Source organism: Trachypithecus francoisi, unplaced genomic scaffold, assembly GCF_009764315.1.
Source record: "Trachypithecus francoisi isolate TF-2019V2 unplaced genomic scaffold, Tfra_2.0 Lachesis_group5, whole genome shotgun sequence".
NCBI classification, from domain to species: Eukaryota; Metazoa; Chordata; class Mammalia; order Primates; family Cercopithecidae; genus Trachypithecus; species Trachypithecus francoisi.
Genome location: NW_022681470.1, coordinates 19094334 through 19116999, shown reverse-complemented (window position 1 = coordinate 19116999; position 22666 = coordinate 19094334). Strand labels below are relative to the sequence as shown.

The window sequence follows — 22666 nt, the reverse complement described above, 5'->3', positions numbered from 1 at the left end:
AGCAATCCTCCCAACTCAGCCTTCCAAGTAGCTGGGACCACAGGCACACATCACCATGCCTGGCTAATTTTTGTATTTTTTTTGTACAGACAGGGTCTTGCTATGTTGCCCAGGCTGCTTGTGAACTCCTGAGCTCAAGCGATGCTCCCATCTTGGTCTCCCAAAGTGCTAGGATTACAGGTGTGAGCCACCATGCCTGACCCAGTATTATATTTTTTAAATGTATGTTGGCTTTTAATGAGTGGATTTGTTTACACGGGTGTAATATATATATATAAATAATATATATATTAAAATAATATATATATATATATATTTTTTTTTCAGGCATCCTCAGGATAAAATGTCAGGAACAGGCTACACTGTTTTTGTAGTTAGCCTCAAAATGTCCAGGTGTGTAGGATGTAGGTGGGTGATGTTAGGAAAACTACAATTCAGCCCCTAAAGTAAAAAAAGAAACACAGTTCAATCATTAAAAATGAAAGCCCTCGGCCGGGCACGGTGGCTCACGCCTATGTAATCCCAGCACTTTGGGAGGCCAAGACGGGCGGATCACGAGGTCGGGAGATCGAGACCACCCTGGCTAACACGGTGAAACCCCGCTCTACTAAAAACAAAAAATTAGCCAGGCGCTGTGGCGGGCGCCTGTAGTCCTGGCTACTCGGGAGGCTGAGGCAGGAGAATGGCGTGAACCCGGGAGGTGGAGCTTGCAGTGAGTGGAGATCGCGCTACTGCACTCCAGCCTGGGCGACAGAGCGAGACTCCATCTCAAAAAAAAAAAAAAAAAAATGAAAGCCCTCAAAGAGAGGCGTCAGTAGCCTTTACCTTACTCCAGGAGTTCAGCAAGTTTTTACTGTCTCTCTCCAGGTCTGCCGCAATCCTTGACACCATTCTGTTCACAAATTCTCAAGACATGCCCAGGCCTGCGCACACTCCCCTCTGCTCACAACCACACAGAACACTTTCCTCTTGTATTCTGTCAAGGTCCCAAGCTGGGACTCTCAGGGCAGCACGTAAACATAGGCGTGATCGCAAACCTTTTCCAAGTCAGTAAAGTGTCTTCTTTCCATAGAAATGTCACACAGCACCTGTATAATTATCAGCTACTTTATACAAAAACTATTAATAATTCTTTGATGAAGACTCTGCTGTGAAACCACTTTTTAAAATTCTAGAGAAAAAATTATTCAAAATCCTAGGTCTTAATTTCATTTTCACTGTTAAAATAATTTTTAAAAACTCAACTGTTTGGGTGTAACAGCTACTAACTATGAGATAGAGAGAAAGAGGATTAGAAGAGTGAGCTTTTTCCTCCCTTGACAGGATGCTCCACTTCACACCATAAGAGCAGTCGTTTTACATCCACACAATCAGTGGGTTCTGGGGCATGATCAGATCGGCTTTCCTGTGATACCGTCCCATCCACCAGGGATCACTAGGTTTGCAGCTGTAAAGGAGGGTGGTGGGAACCTGTGTGTCCCAGAGCACATTATCACCTGACAGGGTCCTACAGGTGAGAAGTGAACACTGACAGCTGACCTCCATGTAAAAACAAAGCCTTATCTTACAACACAAGTACTCAGCAGTTTCTTACCGGTCATCTGACAAGCTGCTCTTCCTAACTTCTCCTAGTACCTTCCAACATGTGCCCAACCCAGACCCTAATGCTGTCCTAACACACAAGCTGCAAAGAGAAAAAGACCAGGCTGCTAGCTTCTTCTCTTTGATTTACAAACAGCTCCATTAACCTGCTCTTCCAAATATACTCAAGGGCTGGCCTTGCAGCCTGCGGGGGAGAAGGCCTGATGCTGGGCTCTGTGAATCCAGGAACTGGACTCTTCACCATGTTTAACTTCTGACCTTTTCAGATGCTGGAGCAAGCTGGTTAGTGGGCATTCGACTGGGCTAAGGCGCAGACATGCCAGCAACTCCCTGTCCAACCTCTGGCCTTTATTTAAAACACAGATAAACATCGAGTGAGTGATGACACTGGTCAGGACAAAGCTCAGAGAGAACAGTACCTTTTAGTCACATCGATTGCCATATTAGGACAGCCTATAATGGTTTCCAGTATCATTCACGCTTTTGACTAACTAGGCCGACTGTGGTCAAGATTCATGAAAGTCATTCTGAAAATACATGAGGCTGACTGAATCCCCATACTGAAAGAACTAAACATCAACAGTAATTTATAGATAGGTTAGAAAACCACATAAATGTTTCATTCACTAAAATACTTTCATTAGTGCTCATTTATTATTTCTGTAGAAAAGTTTAAAATGCTCCCAATGAGTTCATAATTATCAAGCTCATATGAGCTAAGCCTGCTTTGCTTTTGTTTTTCATCTCATAATAAGTCAGCAAAAGTTGACATTTACTTTACTGGACATTTCCCATTAGCCCTAACTGAAATAGATACCAAACACCCTAGATTCTCTTTGGTGCAAAGTATCTGGAGTCACAGAATTTTAGAGACATGCTAGTGCAATCTAGTAATTTTCATGGTCACAGAAACTGAGGCCTAGAAGTGATCTGTGCATGTGAGTAGCTAGAACCAGGACAAGAACTCCAGAACCTGGGACCACGTCAGAGGAAAAAGAAAGGGCACCGAGTACAGGAACAACAACTGACACATTTCAGGTGGAAAAAACAAGTCACGTAACTGAAAACCAAAATCACAGTTACATAACTATTTTATATTAGCTTCCTACATATAAAGTGTAAAAACTCAGCTATACATGTTCTGAAATTGTACAAACTTATACTTGTTTATGGCCTAAAATTCTTATAAGGACACACTTACACAAATTTCATAAACAATGGCCATTTTAAGAAAAAGTTATATTTGTCCCTGAACATAATATTCATAATTTGCTTTCAAAACAAACTCGAAGTAAGGATTGGACTTTAAGCTTCCAAGCTGATCTGCCTGTAGCAGGTCTTTCACCTCCGGTAAGTACTCACTGAGCTGAATGCCTATAAACACAAACACAAGAAGTCATTTTTCAATTATTATAAAACTCTCAAATGAATTCAGATGATTGATGACAAAAACACCTGTGCTTCTATTTAAATATAACGTCACTTCGCTGTTGGGAAATACTCTCTTCTAAATTCCTTCCATCTGTCAAACATACTTTCAAGTCTAACAATGTGATATTCTTCACAGGGCTGCCTGAGTGTTTTTCCCTCCAGTGGTCAAAAGAGCCATTCTATTTAAAGTGTTTAGTAAGATCTGAAACGCTTTCACATATTCCCAAGCTTGAAAACAAGTATTTCAAACACTTATATGATCCCCTATTTAGGGAATAATTTAGTAGAAACACTGTTATGAATGCTAGCTACAGTATCTCAAAATGTATTTACAGTATAAATCTAAAATTAGATAGGCAAAAGAATCATTTCTTCACAAGTCATCCATAGAGCTGAAAAGCCAATGAACATGAACTAAATGGATTGTCTGACATCTGTGTGGTTACAAATAAGCATATACAATTTTCTCATTTGACAGAGAAAACTGGATGAAAATTTTCAAAATAATAAGCCAATAGGCCGGGCGCGGTGGCTCACGCCTGTAATCCCAGCTCTCAGGGAGGCAGAGGCGGGAGGATAGCTTGAGCCCAGGAGTTCGAGACCTGCCTGGGTAATACAGTGAGACCCCGTTCTCCACAAAAAGGAAAAAAAAAAAAAAAAAAAGACAAAAAAAAAATAAGCGCAACTCCCCTTAAATAATAAGCCAATAGTATTTTATAATTTGCTACATTACCATAAGATTCTCAAAATCAAATACTGGTTTAAAAAAAAAAAAACCCTCAAAGGGTCTTGCATCATTTTTGTTTTTTTTTTTTTTCAGACCGAGTCTCACTCTGCTGGCCAGGCTGGAGTGCGAAGGTGCTATCTCAACTCAGAGCAACCTCTGCCTTCTGCGTTCCAATGATTCTCCTGCCTCAGCCACCCCAGTAACTGGGATTACAGGTGCCCACCACTACACCCAGCTAATTTTTTGTATTTTTAGTAGAAACGGTGTTTCACCATGTTGGCTAGGCTGGTCTTGAACTCCTGACTTCAAGCGATCCACCCACCTCAGTCTCCTCAAGTGTTGGGATTACAGGCGTAAGCCACTGTGCCCAGCCTATTTTTTGGTTCTTAATTGTAGTTTTTATTTTTTATTGAGACAAGGACTCCACTCTGTCACCCAGGCTGGAGTGGAGTGGTATGATCATAGCTCACTGTAACTTCAACCCTTTGACCTTCCCTGCTCAAGTGATCCTCCCACCTCAGCCTCCTGAGTAGCAAGGACTATAGGCATGCACCACCAAGCCTGGCTAATTTTTTTTTTTCTGTAGAGGTGGGGTCTTGCTATGTAGCCCAGGCTGGTCTTGAACTCCTGAGCTCAAGGGATTCTCTTGCCTCTGCCTCCTAAAGTCCTGGGATTACAGGTTTGAGCTACCACACCTGGTACTTAATTGTTATACAAGAAAAATCTGAGTTGATAAGTGTTATGAGACTAAATCCAAACAAAATATTTGTATATCATTTATTATGATTAACAAACACACTTTCAATAAAAGTTATTTCTCTCTAAAATGATATACTTGTAAAGATACCACATTAATTTGTTTTTTTTTTTTTTTTTTTTTTTTTTTGAGACGGAGTCTCGCTCTGTCGCCCAGGCTGGAGTGCAGTGGCCGGATCTCAGCTCACTACAAGCTCCGCCTCCCGGGTTCACGCCATTCTCCTGCCTCAGCCTCCCGAGTAGCTGGGACTACAGGCGCCCGCCACCTCGCCCGGCTAGTTTTTTTGTATTTTTTAGTAGAGACGGGGTTTCACCGTGTTAGCCAGGATGGTCTCGATCTCCTGACCTCGTGATCCGCCCGTCTCGGCCTCCCAAAGTGCTGGGATTACAGGCTTGAGCCACCGCGCCCGGCCAGATACCACATTAATTTGTAAAACATAAATTCTCTTTTAAAAGTAACATTTTATTTGACTTTTAAAACTCAAATGCTTGCAAAAGCTTGGTAGGTAACAGACTGTATGAGTGAAGGCAGCCATAGGGCATCTTGGTAAACTTAAGCCAATGGCCTGGCTGCAGGAGGGCAGCACTCTTCAGCCCAAGCTGACTGCTCAGTGTAACAGTTTCAGTCTCATATAGGCAAATCTTTGATTTTCAAGTGAAGCCAGAAAAATAAGACTTTTTTTTTTTGAGACGGAGTCTCGCTCTGTCGCCCAGGCTGGAGTACATTGGTGCAATCTCGGCTCACTGCAAGCTCTGCCTCCCGGGTTCACACCATTCTCCTGCCTCAGCCTCCCAAGTTTCTGGGACTATAGGCGCCCTCCACCACACCCGGCTAATTATCTTGTAGTATTAGTAGAGACGAGGTTTCACCATGTTAGCTAGGATGGTCTTGATCTCCTGACCTCGTGATCTGCCCACCTCGGCCTCCCAAACTGCTGGGATTACAGGCGTGAACCACTGCACCTGGCAAAATAAGACTTTCATAACACTATTCTCAACTATTAAATGTTGGTGACTAGAAAAAAATTTAAACTTCACTTAATGAGACAGGGATTTTGTTCAATATGTATAATGTATTTCAGGTAACATGTAAAAACAAACCTTGTGGGTAACTGAAATATGTCTGCAGGGCGAATGCACAGGCTGACGTAGCTGTTGCACTGTCAATGCCTATGAAATATAACGCAAGGTTATCTGTATCTCCCTACCTTCAGAATCTGTCCTTTAAAAACACTACTGTGCATGAAAGCCATATTATTAAGAAGGTTCCAAAAATACATTTGTCCTGTTCTTAAAAAAAACCACACGCCTTATATAGGTAAAATATACATATATAATACACACACACATACATATTTTTTTTTTTTTTTTGAGACAAGGTCTCACTCTATCACCCAGGCTGAAGTGCAGTGGCACCATGATAGCTCACTGCAGCCTCCATCTCCTGGGCTCAAGCAATCCTCCTACCTCAGCCTCCACAGTAGCTGGAACCACAGGCATGCACCCCTGTGTCCAACTAATTCCTTTTTTCTTTTTTTTTAAATATACTGACAGGATCTCCCTACGTTGCTCTGGCTGGTCTTGAACTACTGGGCTCAAGTGAGTCTCTCACTTTGGCTTCCCAAAGTGTGCGCCACTGCACCTGCCTATATTTTTATTTAAATAAAAGTTTCAGCTGGGCACGGTGGCTCATGCCTGTAATCCCAGCACTCTGGGAGGCCAAGGCAGGCAGATCACAAGGTCAGGAGTTCGAGGCCAGCCTGACCAACATGGTGAAACCCTGTCTTTACTGAAAATACAAAAATTAGCCAGGCATGGTGGTGCGTGCCTGTAATTCCAGCTACCCAGGAGGCTGAGGCAGGAGAATCACTTGAGCCCGGGAGGCGGAGGTTGTAGTAAGCTGAGACTGAGCCACTACACTCCAGCCTGGGCAACACAATGAGACTTCATCTCCAAAAAAAAAAAAAAAAAAAGTTTCTACTATTCTTATCCTTTATGAAATTATGACTTTCCATTTCTGTTTTTCACCTGTTTTATGATCCACTAAGAATAACAAAAACTGCAAAGCTGCCCTTAAATATTAGCACTAGATACTTAGACACAATTCAGTCTGTGGCATTTTTACAGCTACAAATGGAAGCTACAAATCTGAAAACTAATGCATGGAGATCAGTGTGGATAGACTCCAAATGAAAGCTTCTTGGTTTTTTTATTCTTCAGACAGAGGCTGAGGCAGGTGGATCACGAGATCAGGAGTTCAACACCAGCCTGGCCAACATGGTGAAACCCTGCTTTTACTAAAAATATAAAAATTAGCCAGTCTTGGTGGCACAGGCCTGTAGTCCCAGCTACTCCGGGGGCTGAGGCAGAAGATTCGCTTGAACTTGGGAGGTGGAGGTTGCAGTGAGCCGAGATCACACCACTGCACTCCAGCCTAGGCAACAGAGCAAGACTCCATCTCAAAAACAAACAAACAAAAAACCAAAAAAACTGAAGAGTGACACTGTAATTTCCAACAGTATAGTAACAAACCACTTACCATCTTTTAAAAGTTTCTGTAAGATCTTCACAAATATACTGTCTTTAGATACTTCAATTGGATCATCTTTGCCATCAGAACTGGACCAGCTAGAAAACAAAATCATTATGAGGGAAAAATGAAATCACTGATATAGCTGAAATAAATGATTTGCTTGCTATCATGGTTTTATTTTGATGGCTGTGGGGTATGGAGAATCTGAGTTTTGTGATACTGTTTCAAATCATTTAAATAAAGGCACTTTACATGTTGAATACACTGACAGTTTCTACATTAGATTAAGATGTTACACTCTAGGGAACATGCAAGAGAAGCCAAGGAAAATACATTTAAAAAAAGATGTTACACTCAAGGTAGCTACTGACTCAGTATAACTCTGATGTATTTGATTTCAAAAACCAAGTAGTGAGGTATCTTTCTGAGGAAAATTCAATTAGTAAGTAACATATTCAGTATGGACTCCAAAGCATGACTCACTGTAGCTTTGAACTCCTTCAAAGATCACAAAGCATTCCAAGTAGCTAGGACTATAGGCATGCACCACTTTGTGTAGAGACAAAGTCTCGCTATGTTCCTAGGCTGGTCTTGAACTCCTGGGATCCAGCAATCCTCCTGTCTTGGCCTCCCAAAGTGCTGGGATTGCAGCCATGAGCCACTGGACCCAACCAGAAGCTTTCTTTATGTAGTTGTGACTATCTACTACTAAATTAAAAATACCAAACCACTGCTCTGTAATCAATGGACATGATACCTTTAAAATTTTTAAACAAGAAACTAAGACAAGGAATTCTAATCAAAATGATAGCATCCTTTTGCACGACTGGGAAGGGACAAAACAATCAAGTAGGCATAAAGCTAGAAGCTTCAGGGACTGACCTCTAAGACTAAACTTCACAGCAATTTTAACTACTTTGGAGTGATCAGAGGAGGGAAGAAATGGTTTAGTAAAAATAGCTCTTCTATAATATTTTACCACAGGAAAAAGGAAAATTGTGACTAGGAGAAGGCTTTTAGCATTCAAGTCATGCTTTGTTTAAACTTCTTTTCCTGGAAAGAATTCATTCCTTCAACTGATTATTCTTAGTCTTTGCCATTGAATCGTAACATAAACACCATTTCCATAGGTGGAAGTCCTCCTCTGCAGAAAGGATATGATAGTGAGAAAGTAGTACTTGCCGGGAGAGGTGGCCTGTAATCCCAGCACTTTGGGAGGCCGAGGCAGATGGATCACTTGAGGTCAGGAGTTAGAGACCAGCCTGACCAACATGGAGAAACCCAGTCTCTACTAAAAATATGAAAAATTAGCTGGGCGTGGTGGTGCATGCCTGTATTCCCAGCTACTCAGGAGGCTGAGGTAGGAGAATCGCTTGAACCTGGGAGGCGGAGGTTGCGGCCAGCCGAGATTGAGCCACTGCACTCCAGCCTAAGTGACAGAGCGAGACACTGTCTCAAAAACAAAAAGCAAAACAACAACAAAAAAAGAGAAAGTAGTACTTAATGCCTTAGAAAAGGGCACTGACCCTCAAATTGTAGTAACTTAAAAAACAAAATAGGCCGGGCATGGTGGCTCAAGCCCGTAATCCCAGCACTTTGGGAGCCCAGGGCAGGTGCATAACGAGGTCAGGAGATTGAGAACATCCTGGCTAACACGGTGAAACCCGGTCTCTACTAAAAATACATAAAAAAATTAGCCAGGCGTGGTGGCGGGTGCCTGTAGTCCCAGCAACTCAGGAGACTGAGGCAGGAGAATGGTGTGAACCCGAGAGGTGGAGCTTGCAGTGAGCCAAGATTGTGCCACTGAACTCCAGCCTGGGTGACAAAGCCAGACTCTGTCTCAAAAAAATAAAAAATAAAAATAAATAAATAAAAATAAAAATAAATAAATAAAAACAAAATCATAGTTTCAAGTCTCGTTTGGCATGATAAACCTTGCTTCTGTGAAAATAAGGGATGTGGCCGGGCATGGTGGCTCACGCCTATAATCTCAGCACTTTGGGAGGCCGAAGCGGGCAGATCACAAGGTCAGGAGTTTGAGACCAGGCTAACATGGAGAAACCCTGTATCTACTAAAAATACAAAATTAGCCAGGTGTGGTCGTACATGCCTGTAATCTCAGCTACTTGGGAGGCTGAAGCAGGAGAATCACTTGAACCCGGGAGGCAGTGGTTGCGGTGAACTGAGATTGTGCCACTGCACTCCAGCCTGGGCAACAAGAGTGAAACCCCACCACAAAAAATAAAGAAAATAAGGGATGTGTATTTCTATGCAAACTGACAATCTAAATTTTAAAATCAAAAGTAGTGATTTATTATATCAGTGGTCCTAAGTCTTTAGGTTATTCTTAATTATTAAAATAGAGAAGACCAAGGCTAAATAAATATTACTAATGTAACCATTAAAATTGTCATAATATATGTTACAATATGGTTAGGTTATAAAACCATTTGACATATAATATCATAATCTTCCTGTGATACTGTGAAATATGTATTTAGTCTTCTTCCTCACCCTACTTCCTGCTTTGCAACTCCTAAAATCCTTAGGATCTCCAGAGATGTCTTTTTTTTTTTTTAATACTAATGAATTGACTGATAGCCAGCAGCCCCCAGCTAGCTTCAGGATAGGGGCTGGTCAGCAGAAAGAGCATAATTAGAGTTGGGACTTTCAATCCTATTCCTCAATATCCAGGGAGGGAAGAGGGGCTGAAGGTTAAGTTGGTCACTAACTTTAACCAATCATGTTTACATAACGAAGCTTCCATAAAAATGAAAAAGGACAGGGTTAGAAGGGCTTTCTAATAGCTGAACAGGTGGAGGTTCCTGGAAGGTGGAGGGCCAAAGAGGGTCTGGAAGCTCCAAGCCCCTTCTCCCATACCTCACCCTATTAATTCTTCATCTGTATTCTATGTGAGGCTTTCAGATGTGTTAGAATCAGCATTCCCAGAAGGTTAGGAATTCTTAGTCACAGGATGAGACAGGAGGTCAGCAGGACTAGTATCACAAGACACAGGTCACAAAGACCCCACTGATAAGACAGGCTGTGGTAAAGAAGCCAGCCAAAACCTACCAAAACCAAGACAGTGGTCTCTAGTTGTCCTCACTGGTCATTATACACTAATTGTAACGCATTAGCATACTAAAAGACACTCCCACCAGCGCCATAACAGTTTACAAATACCGTGGCAACGTTGGGAAGTTACCCTATATGGTCTAAAAAGGGGAGGAGCCAGGCGAGGTGGATCATGCCTATAATCTCAGCACTTTGGGAGGCTGAGGTGGGTGGATCACCTGAGGTCAGGAGTTCGAGATCAGCCTGACCAACATGGTGAAACCCCATTTCTACTAAAAATACAAAATTAGCCAGGCATGGTGGTACATGTCTGTAATCCTATTTACTTGGGAGGCTGAGGCAGGAGAACTGCTTAAACCCGGGAGCGGTTGCAGTGAGCCAAGATCACACCACTGCACTCCAGCCTGGGCAACAAGAGCTAAACTCTGTCTCAAAATAAATAAATAAAAATTAAAAAAAAAGGGGAGGAACCCTCAGTTCTGGGAATGTCTCACACCTTTCCAGAAAAACTCATGAATAATGCACCCCTTGTTTAGCACATAATCAACAACCATAAGTATACTCAAGTCAAGCAGCCCATGCGCTGCTCTGTGTAAGAAGTAGCCATTCTTTTATTTTCTTCTCTAACAAATCTGCTTTCACTTTACTCTGTGGACTCACGCCAAATTCTTTCTTTCACGAGATCCAAGAAGCCTCCTCTTGGGGTCTGGATCGGGATCCCTTTCTGGTAACAATACCCTTTATAATAAATTGGCGGGCACGTTTTCCTGAGTTCTATGAGCTGCTCTAGCAAATTAAACCCAAGGAGGGGGTTGTGGGAACCCCAATTTATAGCTGGTCGGTGAGAAGCACAGGCAAAACCACCTGGGGCTTAGACTGGCATCGAAGTCGGGGGCAGTCTGAGCCCTCAACCTGTGGTTGTAGACAGTGTCAGGACGGAACTAAATTAAAGGACATTCAGCAGGTGTCCACCAACAGAACTCACTGGTTGCCCAGTGTGGGAGGCAGGAAATCCCAACACGTTTGGTTACAGAAGTCTTCTGTATTGACTGTCGTGTGGTGACAGCAGAGGAAAAGCAGTTTCTTGTTTTTTTTTTTGTTTTTTTAGGCGGAGTCTTGCTCTGTTGCCCGGACTGGAGTGCAGTAGCCGGATCTCAGCTCACTGCAAGCTCCGCCTCCCGGGTTTACGCCATTCTCCTGCCTCAGCCTCCCGAGTAGCTGGGACTACAGGCGCCCGCCATCTCGCCCGGCTAGTTTTTGTATTTTTAGTAGAGACGGGGTTTCACCGTGTTAGCCAGGAAGGTCTCGATCTCCTGACCTCGCGATCCGCCCGTCTCGGCCTCCCAAAGTGCTGGGATTACAGGCTTGAGCCACCGCGCCCGGCCGGAAAAGCAGTTTCTATACTTTCCAAAGAAGAGATGCCATGAGTACTTACTTATCTCTCTGAAGAGCTTTGCAAAGGATTTCCAGTTTGAGATCATTTATATTTACATCTTCTTCCTTCACAGCAAAACAAAAAATCCTGATTAAATCCTGGCTTTGAAAGAAGTACGTGCTTAAATTTTCATTATGCTAATACTATATACATAGAAGCCAATTAATATCTATGAATTATTTTCAGGTTACTCTGTGATGATTTTATCAGCAACCTTGAGAAGGTTAAGAGTTGTGTTTTTTTTTTTTTTTTTTTAGGTGGAGTCTTGCTCTGTTGCCCGGACTGGAGTGCAGTAGCCGGATCTCAGCTCACTGCAAGCTCCGCCTCCCGGGTTTACGCCATTCTCCTGCCTCAGCCTCCCGAGTAGCTGGGACTACAGGCGCCCGCCATCTCGCCCGGCTAGTTTTTGTATTTTTAGTAGAGACGGGGTTTCACCGTGTTAGCCAGGAAGGTCTCGATCTCCTGACCTCGCGATCCGCCCGTCTCGGCCTCCCAAAGTGCTGGGATTACAGGCTTGAGCCACCGCGCCCGGCCGGAAAAGCAGTTTCTATACTTTCCAAAGAAGAGATGCCATGAGTACTTACTTATCTCTCTGAAGAGCTTTGCAAAGGATTTCCAGTTTGAGATCATTTATATTTACATCTTCTTCCTTCACAGCAAAACAAAAAATCCTGATTAAATCCTGGCTTTGAAAGAAGTACGTGCTTAAATTTTCATTATGCTAATACTATATACATAGAAGCCAATTAATATCTATGAATTATTTTCAGGTTACTCTGTGATGATTTTATCAGCAACCTTGAGAGGTTAAGAGTTGTGTTTTTTTTTTTTTTTTTGAGACGCAGTCTCACTCTGTTGCCCAGGCTGGAGTGCAGTGGCGCGATCTCATCTCACTGCAACCTCTGCGTCCCTGGTTCAAGCAATTCCCCTAACTCAGCCTCCCGAGTAGCTGGGACTATAGGTGCACGCCACCATGCCTGGCTAGTTTTTTTTGTATTTTTAGTAGAGACAGGGTTTCACCATGTTGGCCAGACTGGTCTCAAACTCCTGACCTCAGGCAATCCGCTCACCTTGGCCTCCCAAAGTACTAGGATTACAGGTGTGACCCACCTCGCCCAGCCTGAGAGGGGTAACATTTTAAAATAAGGTAATGTAAAAGTCAACATATTATGTTTTATAGAATCTACCAAATTACTTTCAATTGCATGGACAGGTAATAGAACTACTTATCCTACAGAATTTTCACTATAACCTATTGAAACACAAGAAACAGCTACTCTTAGGATTAATACTATGAAGATTTTATATATATATATATATTTTTTTTGAGACAGTCACCCAGGTTGGAGTACAAGTGGCACAATCTCGGCTCACTGCAACCTCTGCCTCCTGGATTCAAGCAATTCTCCTGCCTCAGCCTCCCAAGTAGCTGGGGTTACAGGCATGCGCCACCACACCCATTTAATTTTTTTTTTTTTTTTTTGTATTTTTAGTAGAGGTGGAATTTCACCATGTTGGCCAGGCTGGTCTCGAACTCCTGACCTCAGGTGATCCACCTGGCTCGGCCTCCCAAAATGCTGGGATTACAGGCACGAGCCACTGCACCCAGCCAGAATAAATTGATAGAGTCATATATTAGATTCAGAAACTAATGACTTAATAAATGAAACAGAAAAAAAATCTCAGGACTTTTAAAAGCAGTACTTGTGCATAAAAAAAAATATCCAGGAATGTGTGAGAATTATCACGAAAGGAGTCTCTTGATATTGACAGCTTTTCCCAAGAGTTATATACATTCTAAGGATTAAAGGTAGTTGAACCACAGATACAGTCTTTTTTGCTTAATTCATTTTCATGATTGACTAGAAGAGGCATCTCCCTCTTTTTATAAATGTATTCAGTTGCCTGAGATCATCTCAAATGGTTTTACTTACCTCATCAATATATTCCAGCAAGTCCAAAGCTTTCTTGAAATCATATTCATTAGCTCTTCTATTTTCTTCACAGATATATAGCTATGACAAGTTAAAATAAGGTAGAAGATTACTGTATACAATCATATAACTAATACTAGAGACATTTATGGAGAAAAGAAGTCATTATGTCTTGTAAGGAAGTTGTAGTTTTTCGGTTTGTTTTGTTTTTTGAGACAGACTCTTGCTCTGTCACCCAGGCTGGATTGCAGTGGCACAATCTAGGCTCACTGAAACTTCTGACTCCCAGGTATAAGCGATTCTCCTGCTTCAGCCTCCTGAGTAGCTGGGATTACAGGAATCCATCATCACACCTGGCTAATTTTTGTATTTTTTGTAGAGAAGAGGTTTGTTTTACCTGTTGGCCAGGCTGGTCTCAAACTCCTGACTTCAAGTGATCCGCCTGCCTTGGCCCAAAAAGCTGGGATTTTAGGTGTGAGCCACTGCGCCTGGCCAGCTATATTTTTATAGTAAAAACAGTCTCATATTTGGAAACTGAATTGCATCTACCTTAAACTGTCTTTTTAAAAAACGCGTATTTTAGGCACGGCACAGTGGCTCATGTCTATAATCCCAGCTCTTTGGGAGGCTGAGGGAGACAGATTCCTTGAGAATAGGAGTTCGAGACCAGCCTGGGCAACATGGCGAAACCTCATCTCTACAAAAAGTATAAAAATTAGCTGGATATGGTGGTGCTCATCTGTGGTCCCAACTACTCCAGAGACTGAGGTGGGAGGGTCACCTGCGCTTGGGAGGTCAAGACTACAGTGAGCTGTGGCAATGCCATTGCACTCCAGCCTGACAGCCTGAGCAACATCAAGACCTTGTCTCTAAACAAAAAAAAAAAAAGAAAAAAATTGAGACCTATAATAAAGTGTACAGTTGATCTATATTTACCTAAAATATAAAAAACATATCAACATGTTACCAACACTTATCCCTGGTTAGATTACAGCTGATTGCGTATTCATTTCTGTATTCAAATTTCCTGTAATTTTTATGGTCAGAAAAATACTTGCCTTATTAAAAATATCAATTTGAATTTTTCCCATCTTCCTTTTAAAAAATTGTATATATAATCCTTTAACAGCAACAATACTCAGACCATTTCAGAAAAAAAGCTATCTGCTTGTTTTCACTGTCTTACAGCAGTCAAAAAATACTATTTTGTTATTCTTAAACATCCTTTTTACCCCACCATCTCTGAAATTGGACTGTGGTATTAAAATTGATGTATCAGAGTAAAATTGGCACTACTTTTTTCTTAGTGATATATAATAGTGAGTTACAATAGACAGTATCTTGCTTTTCTAAATTAAATATATATTCTATCAGGAAAGGCTGTTGTAAATTCAGTTATAACAGGAAATCTGCTACCAATAATGGCTAAAATGCTAACTTAAAAATTGTTTGCTTTCTTTTTCATACAGATAGGACAAATTTAAGGTGATCCTACAACATCACTCTGGCAAACAGATGCTTTTTCTCTAGGCTGCAGCCCGTATTCCGGTCCTGCCCTCCGGGATGTATTGGGTTGCAGAGGAAAGGGGTAAGGACAGCGCTGCCAGACCATGTAAACTGAGTTCCTTAATTTATTTTTTCTTATAGAAGAGCTTGAAAAGTAATTCTGTGGGGGAAATAAAAGTTATCTCATGGTACTTATTTGTCCTACACTAGAAAAGCAAAATATCAGTAATTTCTCCTGGTCGCCTAGATACAGCACCTTTAGGTGGAATGTATGGGGAGGCAGATGCTGATGAATTGTTCTCTAATGAACTTTCTGTTCCCAAACAGCTTCCAAAAACATTTTTCTAGGAGAGTTTTCTGGAAGGTAGGAAGTAGAACGATAACTCCTCTTAGGAATTATACTACATGGCCCAACAAACACCAACAATGCTTTGAGTTTAAGAAACGGTGTTAAGGATTTGAAAAGCACATACACCAATGAGTTGTGGTGCAGTCAATACTGGCATCGCACTGAGATGTAGCTGTTTCTCCGCTAGCAGCTGTTCAGGTAGGGTCTCCTGATGCAGTAGAAAGCGTTCCTGCTCAGCCATTTCTAGTATTCAAGATGAGAGAGAGGGAAAGAGAAAATGATGGAACTTTGACTTTTGCTCTCATTTTTGCTGTCATAAAACAAATCTGAATTTTAAAAGAAAAAAATAGCTCCAGAGGTAATCCCATCGTTATTCAATGATCTTAGAATGCTTTTAATTCTTATTCTTGATTGCTGGTTATGTTTACAACATATCCATGGTTTGATCAAAGTCCTATAAATTATCGCAGCAACGAGAAATAGGAAGGGAGAGAACAGGTAAGGAAATACGTTCTACTGCTTGAAGAAGTGGGAAAGCAGATAGCTATTTCATGAGGTATAAACTTCCTAAATGTGGAGATCTCTCAATCATATTTTATAATTCAGTAAAATTTTTCCCACTGGAATTTTTAGTATATAGTTGGCCCTTAAATAACAAGGAGGATGGGCCACTAAGCTCCCGTGCTGTCAAAAATCCCAGCAAAACTTTTTAAAGAGATGGAGTCTTGCTATGCTGCCCAGGCTGGTCTCAAACTCTTGGGCTTGAGTGATCCTCCTGTTCTAGCCTCCCAAAGTGCTGGGAGGGTAACTTTTGACTTCCAAAAAACTTAACTGCTGCTGCCAGGTTCATAAATTTCCTTTTTTTTTTTTTTTTAAACAATGGTCATTAAGAAAGACTCATTTATATTGAAATGGGGGCAACCAAAACTGCAGACCTCAATCTGTGGTGCCTATCAAGCAATTCCACTTCTTGTAATGTCATGACTCTCCCATGCTTCTTGGGAGCATGCCAAGCATCACTTAGTGGCACTTCATATGAGTCCCAAGATGTTATTAAAGGTTTATGGTATTGCACTAAACACAGGAAAAAATACTTGAGAACTATGAGAAATCACTTCTTACTGCAATAGGAAATTTACTTCTTGCTGCAATAGGCAGTTTACTGGAGTGTCAACAAACTTCTCACACAGAGATGACCAGAATAATTTTAACTGGATCATCACTTTAATTGGGGTTTTAATTGAATACTGGTAACACTTGAACAAGTAGACACTTGCCCACAATAGCAACAGGACATGGCTATGAAATTACTATAGTAAGTACAGCATTACAGTTAATTTCAGGCATTCGTGATTTAACGCTATGTATTTACATTGTTTACATTTGCCTCCACTGTGAATGGTGCTATGTGAGGTCTGTGTTTGTGTGTTGATAAATTTTAACTTTTTATAACAGATCTGTGCATGTTCTATGGTAGTAAATGATAAAATAGATTACATGTTTTATGTATTCATAGAACCTGTCTTTTTTCTGTTGTTTTTGTTTTTGGTTTTTTTTTTTGGTATTTCTAGGCTACACAGTTATACATGGTGTATATCTATGAGTATTTTCATGTTGTTGAAAATCTCCGAAATATATTGATTGAAAATAATCTGCATGTAAGTGGACCCATGCAGTTCCAACCCATGTTGTTCAAGGGTTAACTGCAGTTTCACTCACAAATGGAAATGATATAAAAGCTACCATGAGTCTATCAAGAAAAACAAGACCTGGAAGAATATACAGCACATATCCTAGGCAGCAAGGGTTATCTCCACTGGAAGAGGTAACAGGGGCTTCTGTTTGCCATAAACTCCCCAGGTTGCAGCCCATGACCTGGCTCCGCCCCAGGGAATGCGCTCAGTTGCAGGAAAGGGTGAGAACTGCTAGGTAGCTTCATAATAAGTAGCATTCACAGCAAAACAGTGACCAAAGCACAGATACTTTCATTCAAATACTGGCAGCATTTCCCATGATCCTGGTTTTGGAAAAATTAAATGGAACATTTTTGTCCATTTCTATACCTAGAAAAACAGACTGGGAGGATATCTACAAAACAGTACCAGTGGTTATCTCTGGGGAGGTGGGACTATAGACAACTTATTTTTCCTATTGTATTTTTTCTATAATTTACACATTTTCCATGAGGAATTACTTAATTACAAGAGTTATTTTTAAAAAGCCTATCCCCTGATTAGATACACTGTGCTAACAGTCTGTAGAATCACTGAGACCTGCAAATGTTCCCATTGTGTTAAGAAGTAAAAGCTAAGAAGTGATCAAATGCAAAGCAGGGAGAAAGAAGAAACAGGAAAGCCCTGTGGTAAAATACTTTGATTAACATGATCTATCTCTGGTGGCCAGGCTAAAATATGGCTTCCCCTCTCAGACTATCAGCCAGTCCTATAGAATACAAACACACGTTTTTTAGAAGAGACACTACTAGTGCAAAAAATAAAAAGATTGAAGGAAGATTATCCCAAACAGTGAAAAATAATTTTAATAATAAAAGGGGCTAATATCTAGAATTTACTGAGTACTTAATGTATGTAAGCCATTTTTCTCAAGATAGTGTCCTCAATCCTTACGACTACCCTTGTTATAGATGAACAAACTCAGATGAAGGAGCACAAATCAACTATCCAAGGTCACAAAGCTAGTAAGTTCTGGAGAAAATATTTGAAATCCCGATTCTTTCTACTATATCCACTCCCTCAAAAGGAAAAAAATGACAGCAGTAAAATTTAAACCCAGATCTTAGGCTGGACTCTGTGGATAAGTCACAAAACCAGATATCCATATCTGCATATACTTGATCCAAACCACATAGCTGAAATTCCCCATTCCAATTTTTATTTTGAAAAATTCCAGGCTGGGTGTGGTGGCTCACGTCTATAATCCCAGCACTTTGGGAGGCCGAGACGGGTGGATCACGAGGTCAGGAGATCAAGACCATCCTGGCTAACATGGTGAAACCCCGTCTCTACAAAAAAATACAAAAAACTAGCCGGGCGAGGTGGCGGGCGCCTGTAGTCCCAGCTACTCGGGAGGCTGAGGCAGGAGAATGGCGTAAACCCGGCAGGCGGAGCTTGCAGTGAGCTGGGATCGTGCCACTGTACTCCAGCCCGGGCGACAGAGCGAGACTCTGTCTCAAAAAAAAAAAAAAAAAATTAGCTGAGCATGGAGTATGCACCTGTAGTCCCAGCTACTGGGGAGGCTGAAGCAAGAGCATCACCTGAGCCCAGGAGTTCGAGGCTGCAGTGAGCCATGACTGTGCCACTGTGCTCCAGCCTGGGCAACAGAGTGAGACCCTGTCTCAAAGAAAATAAATAAATACATAAATAAAACAGAAAAAGTCCAAATCTACAGAAAAAAAAATTTAAATGCCAATGTGCACTTTATATCCTCCAGCTAGAGTCATCTGTTGCTAACACTCTGTCCCTTTTGCTTTCTCTATGTATACAGGTAATTTTTTTTTAGCATATGAAGGTTGCAGACATCATGACATTTCCTTTCTAAATACTCAGCATCATCTCCTAAAAACAAGGACATTCAACCACAATATGATCATCAGACTTATAGAATTTAACATCAACTCAGTTATATCACCTAATATTAAGTATGTTCAAACTTTCCCACTTGTTTCCATAACATTCACCATAACTGTTAGGGTTATTCTGAGGGTGATTCAGGATCGAGAATCTCACCCTGCATTTGCTTATGCGTCATGGCTCTTAGGTTCCTTTCATCTAAAATAGCCTCTGTCTTTGTCTTTCATTTCATATTGGTAAAATTTTTGAAGAGTCTAGGGCAACTGTATTATACAATGTCTCACCAGCAGGTTATGTCTGATTGTTCTCGTGTGGTTAGAATCATGGTGAACATTTTGGCAAGAACAGGACACAGATGATGGTAGTACATTGCTTCAGAAGTACACAATGTGGGTTTGTTTTGTGGTTGATGACAGGGTCTATTAGATCTGTCTACTGATACTCCAAAAACATGGGAATATCTTGTTCCCCTAGCCCCTAAACACAATGGTCTCAGTATCCTTTGGTGACAGTTATTCACTGTGGTTGTAATAGTGACTTCTGCCATTCTTTCCACATTTATTAGTTGGCATTCTCCTGTAAAGAAGCATTTCACTGACCTTTTCCCTTTTTGAAAATCACTGTAGATTCATGAATTTTCTTTTATAGACTGTGGAATCTACCCTTTACTACCATTCTTTCGATGTTAAAATTGTCCCCAAACTTGAACAGTGGGAGCTGTTCAAGGCTCTTGTATTCTTTTAGTATCTGTACATTAACCTTGCTTTCTGGCCCAGTAAGACTCTCCAAGATTTCTTCAATTAGCCCTCATTTCTTTTACTGTAAAATGGTACTCAGAAACCAAAATACGGAACTAGGTATACTCATGCTACTGGTGTGTCACTGCAAGAGACAAGATGTGTGTGTGTATATATAATAAAATGTATATATATGTGTATTGCATATATACACACAATTTTATTATAGATACACATTTTGCTATCTATATCTACATTTTATATATAATATATAATATTTTATATTATATATATTATATATATAGAGAGAGAGAGACTTTTTTTTTTTTTCCCTGAGGCAGGGTTTTTACTCTGTTGCCCCAGTTGGAGGGCAGTGGCACAATCACATCTCACTGCCACCTCGACCTCCTAGGCCCAAGTGATTCTCTCACCTCAGTCTCCCCACAGCTTGGGACTACAGGCGCACACCACCACACCTGGTTAAGTTTTAAATTTTTTGTAGAGACAGGTTCTAAGTTGCCTAGGCTGGTCTCGATCTCTGGGCTCAAGCAATCCTCCCACATCAGCCTCCCAAAATGCTGGGATTACAGGCGTGAGCCACCACACCCAGCCAATGTATTTTTTTAATTGATGCACAATAATAATACATATTTATGGGGTACAATGTACATGTATACATGTATACATTGTGTAATGATCACAGGGTAATTAGAATATCCATCACCTCAAACAAGAAAATACATTGTTTTTAAAAATCAGATTCTATCTGGTATTTCCAATGCAAATTCAGTAATGCAGAGTTCTTCTTCACTGTCTTTCTCTTTGTATCTCCTTTCTCCTTGGTTCAAAAAATAATACCGTCATGCCTCAATATCTGCTGACAACTGGTTCTAGGACCCCTGGGAATACCAAAAAGCTCAAGTCCCTTATATAAAAATGGTAGTTACTTGCACATAACCCACATACATCCTCCCATACACTTTAAATCACCTCTAGATTATAATACCTAATACAAAGTCAATGAGATGTAAATAGCAGTTATACTGTACTGGTTTTTTAAAATTTATACTCTTTTGTTGTTTCAATTTTGCATTATTTTTGTTGTTTTAATTTTTTGTTAATTCTGTTGTTGTAATTTTAACTGCTGTCGAATTATTTTTAATTCTTTTTTTCCCCAAATATGTTTGATGTTTGGTCGAATCTACAGATGTGGAATCCAAGAATATGGAGGGTCAACTGTACTACGTGTAATAGTTTTCATCTACAATATACACAAAATAGTTCAGAATTATTGCACCTATACCACACTACCTACAACAAACCCACAGTGTAAAGGTCAAGATTGCTTTGTAATTCTTTTTGACCTTGGAATATGTATCACTAAGGGTACATAATCAGACCTCTCCATTCAAAACCATTTGAATTCATTCTTTAGGAATTCTTAAAATACAAATAACTTTTCTTTTTTTTTGAGACGGAGTCTCGCTCTGTCGCCCAGGCTGGAGTGCAGTGGCCGGATCTCAGCTCACTGCAAGCTCCGCCTCGCGGTTTCACGCCATTCTCCTGCCTCAGCCTCCCAAGCAGCTGGGACTACAGGCGCCCGCCACCTCGCCCGGCTAGATTTTTGTATTTTTTAGTAGAGACGGGGTTTCACCGTGTTAGCCAGGATGGTCTCGATCTCCTGACCTCGTGATCCACCCGTCTCGGCCTCCCAAAGTGCTGGGATTACAGGCTTGAGCCACCGCACCCGGCCCAAATAACTTTTCTCTAAAAAAATTCCAAGTATATAATTGAGTAACTACACCTGGACATTAACTAAATGCATTCCTCTTAGAGACAGGTCCTGTTTCTAACAGACAGATCCTGCTAACTGATGATAGGAACACATCATGAGTTAATTGATGGCACGACCAATTTGTAAATCTTTTTGTTCAAATTCTTTCACCTTCAATTTTTTCTTGCAGTATATCCTCTGGAAAGTCTGAAGCTAATGCAGCCAATTTACTCAAGCCAAGAAGGGTTTTCTTCTTTGCAAAGTAACGAGTTTCCATATTTGCCAAACCCAGAAGTGTTACATGAGCCTACAATAAAATATGCAAACCACTGTAAGATACTGAGTACCAATTCAAGCTGAAACAAAGGTAAGTAAACCCCAAACTTGTTTTTCTCCCCTAAGCCATATCAATGAATGAAAAGTCAACAGTTAGCAAACCTAAAAACTGAGCAGTACCATAACATTGAGAGTAATCACACAGCAAAATATCAACCATCCTCACTAAGCACTGGGAAAAGAGACATGTACAAAACATTTGCTCTAAAACAATTACATATTCACCTGAACATCATGTCAAGAACAAATTTTAAAATTAATGTGTGTGTTTTTACTCATAATTTGCATATTTAACAATATACTCATTGCAAAAAGGCCAATGACTGTTACAGACACATCATTAAAATTTTTGTGATTTTAATGTGATGTCAAATCATGATGGACTACTTTTTTTTTTTTTTTTTTGAGAAAGAGCCTCACTCTGTCACCCAGGCTGGAGTGCAGTGGTATAGTCTCAGCTCACTCAACCTCCGCCTCCCAGTTCAAGTGATTCTCCTGCCTCAGGCTCCTGAGTAGCTGGGATCACAGGCATGTGCCTCCATGCCTGGCTGATTTTTGTTTTTTTTTAGTAGAGACGGAGTTTCACCATGTTGGCCAGGCTGGTCTCAAACTCCTGAGCTCAAGTGATCTGCCCACCTTGGCCTCTCAAAGTGCTGGGATTACAGGCATGAGCCACCGCACCCAGCATGGACTGCATATTTTCATTGAGATATTAGACGTAATGGCAGTATCATCACAAATTAAGAAAGTTTTATGCAAATTATGTGAGAGAATAGGAGTACACATTCGAAATAATCCATAATAAATGCTTTTACATTTAAAAAAATTATTGTGTACTGACGAATTATAATTGTATATATTTATGGATACAAAGTAATGTT

General features: G+C 40.8%; 1 protein-coding gene across 2 annotated transcripts in view; it reads right to left on the bottom strand.

The window, feature by feature from the left end:
- Positions 1-2234: 2234 nt before the first annotated feature.
- Positions 2235-22666, bottom strand: part of NUP133 (nucleoporin 133) — a 72700-nt gene continuing 52268 nt past the window's right edge. The window contains exons 21-26 of one of the 2 annotated variants that reach the window (XM_033195600.1): positions 21621-21756; positions 15473-15591; positions 13494-13574; positions 12144-12208; positions 7056-7144; positions 2235-2976 (exon numbers count right to left, since the gene is read on the bottom strand). In XM_033195600.1, the coding sequence (XP_033051491.1) occupies positions 2840-2976; positions 7056-7144; positions 12144-12208; positions 13494-13574; positions 15473-15591; positions 21621-21756 (627 nt within the window). In that variant the 3' untranslated portion in view covers positions 2235-2839. Of the gene's footprint in view, positions 2977-7055; positions 7145-11559; positions 11625-12143; positions 12209-13493; positions 13575-15472; positions 15592-21620; positions 21757-22666 lie in introns of both variants that reach the window. The other variant, XM_033195601.1, reaches the window with a different exon arrangement.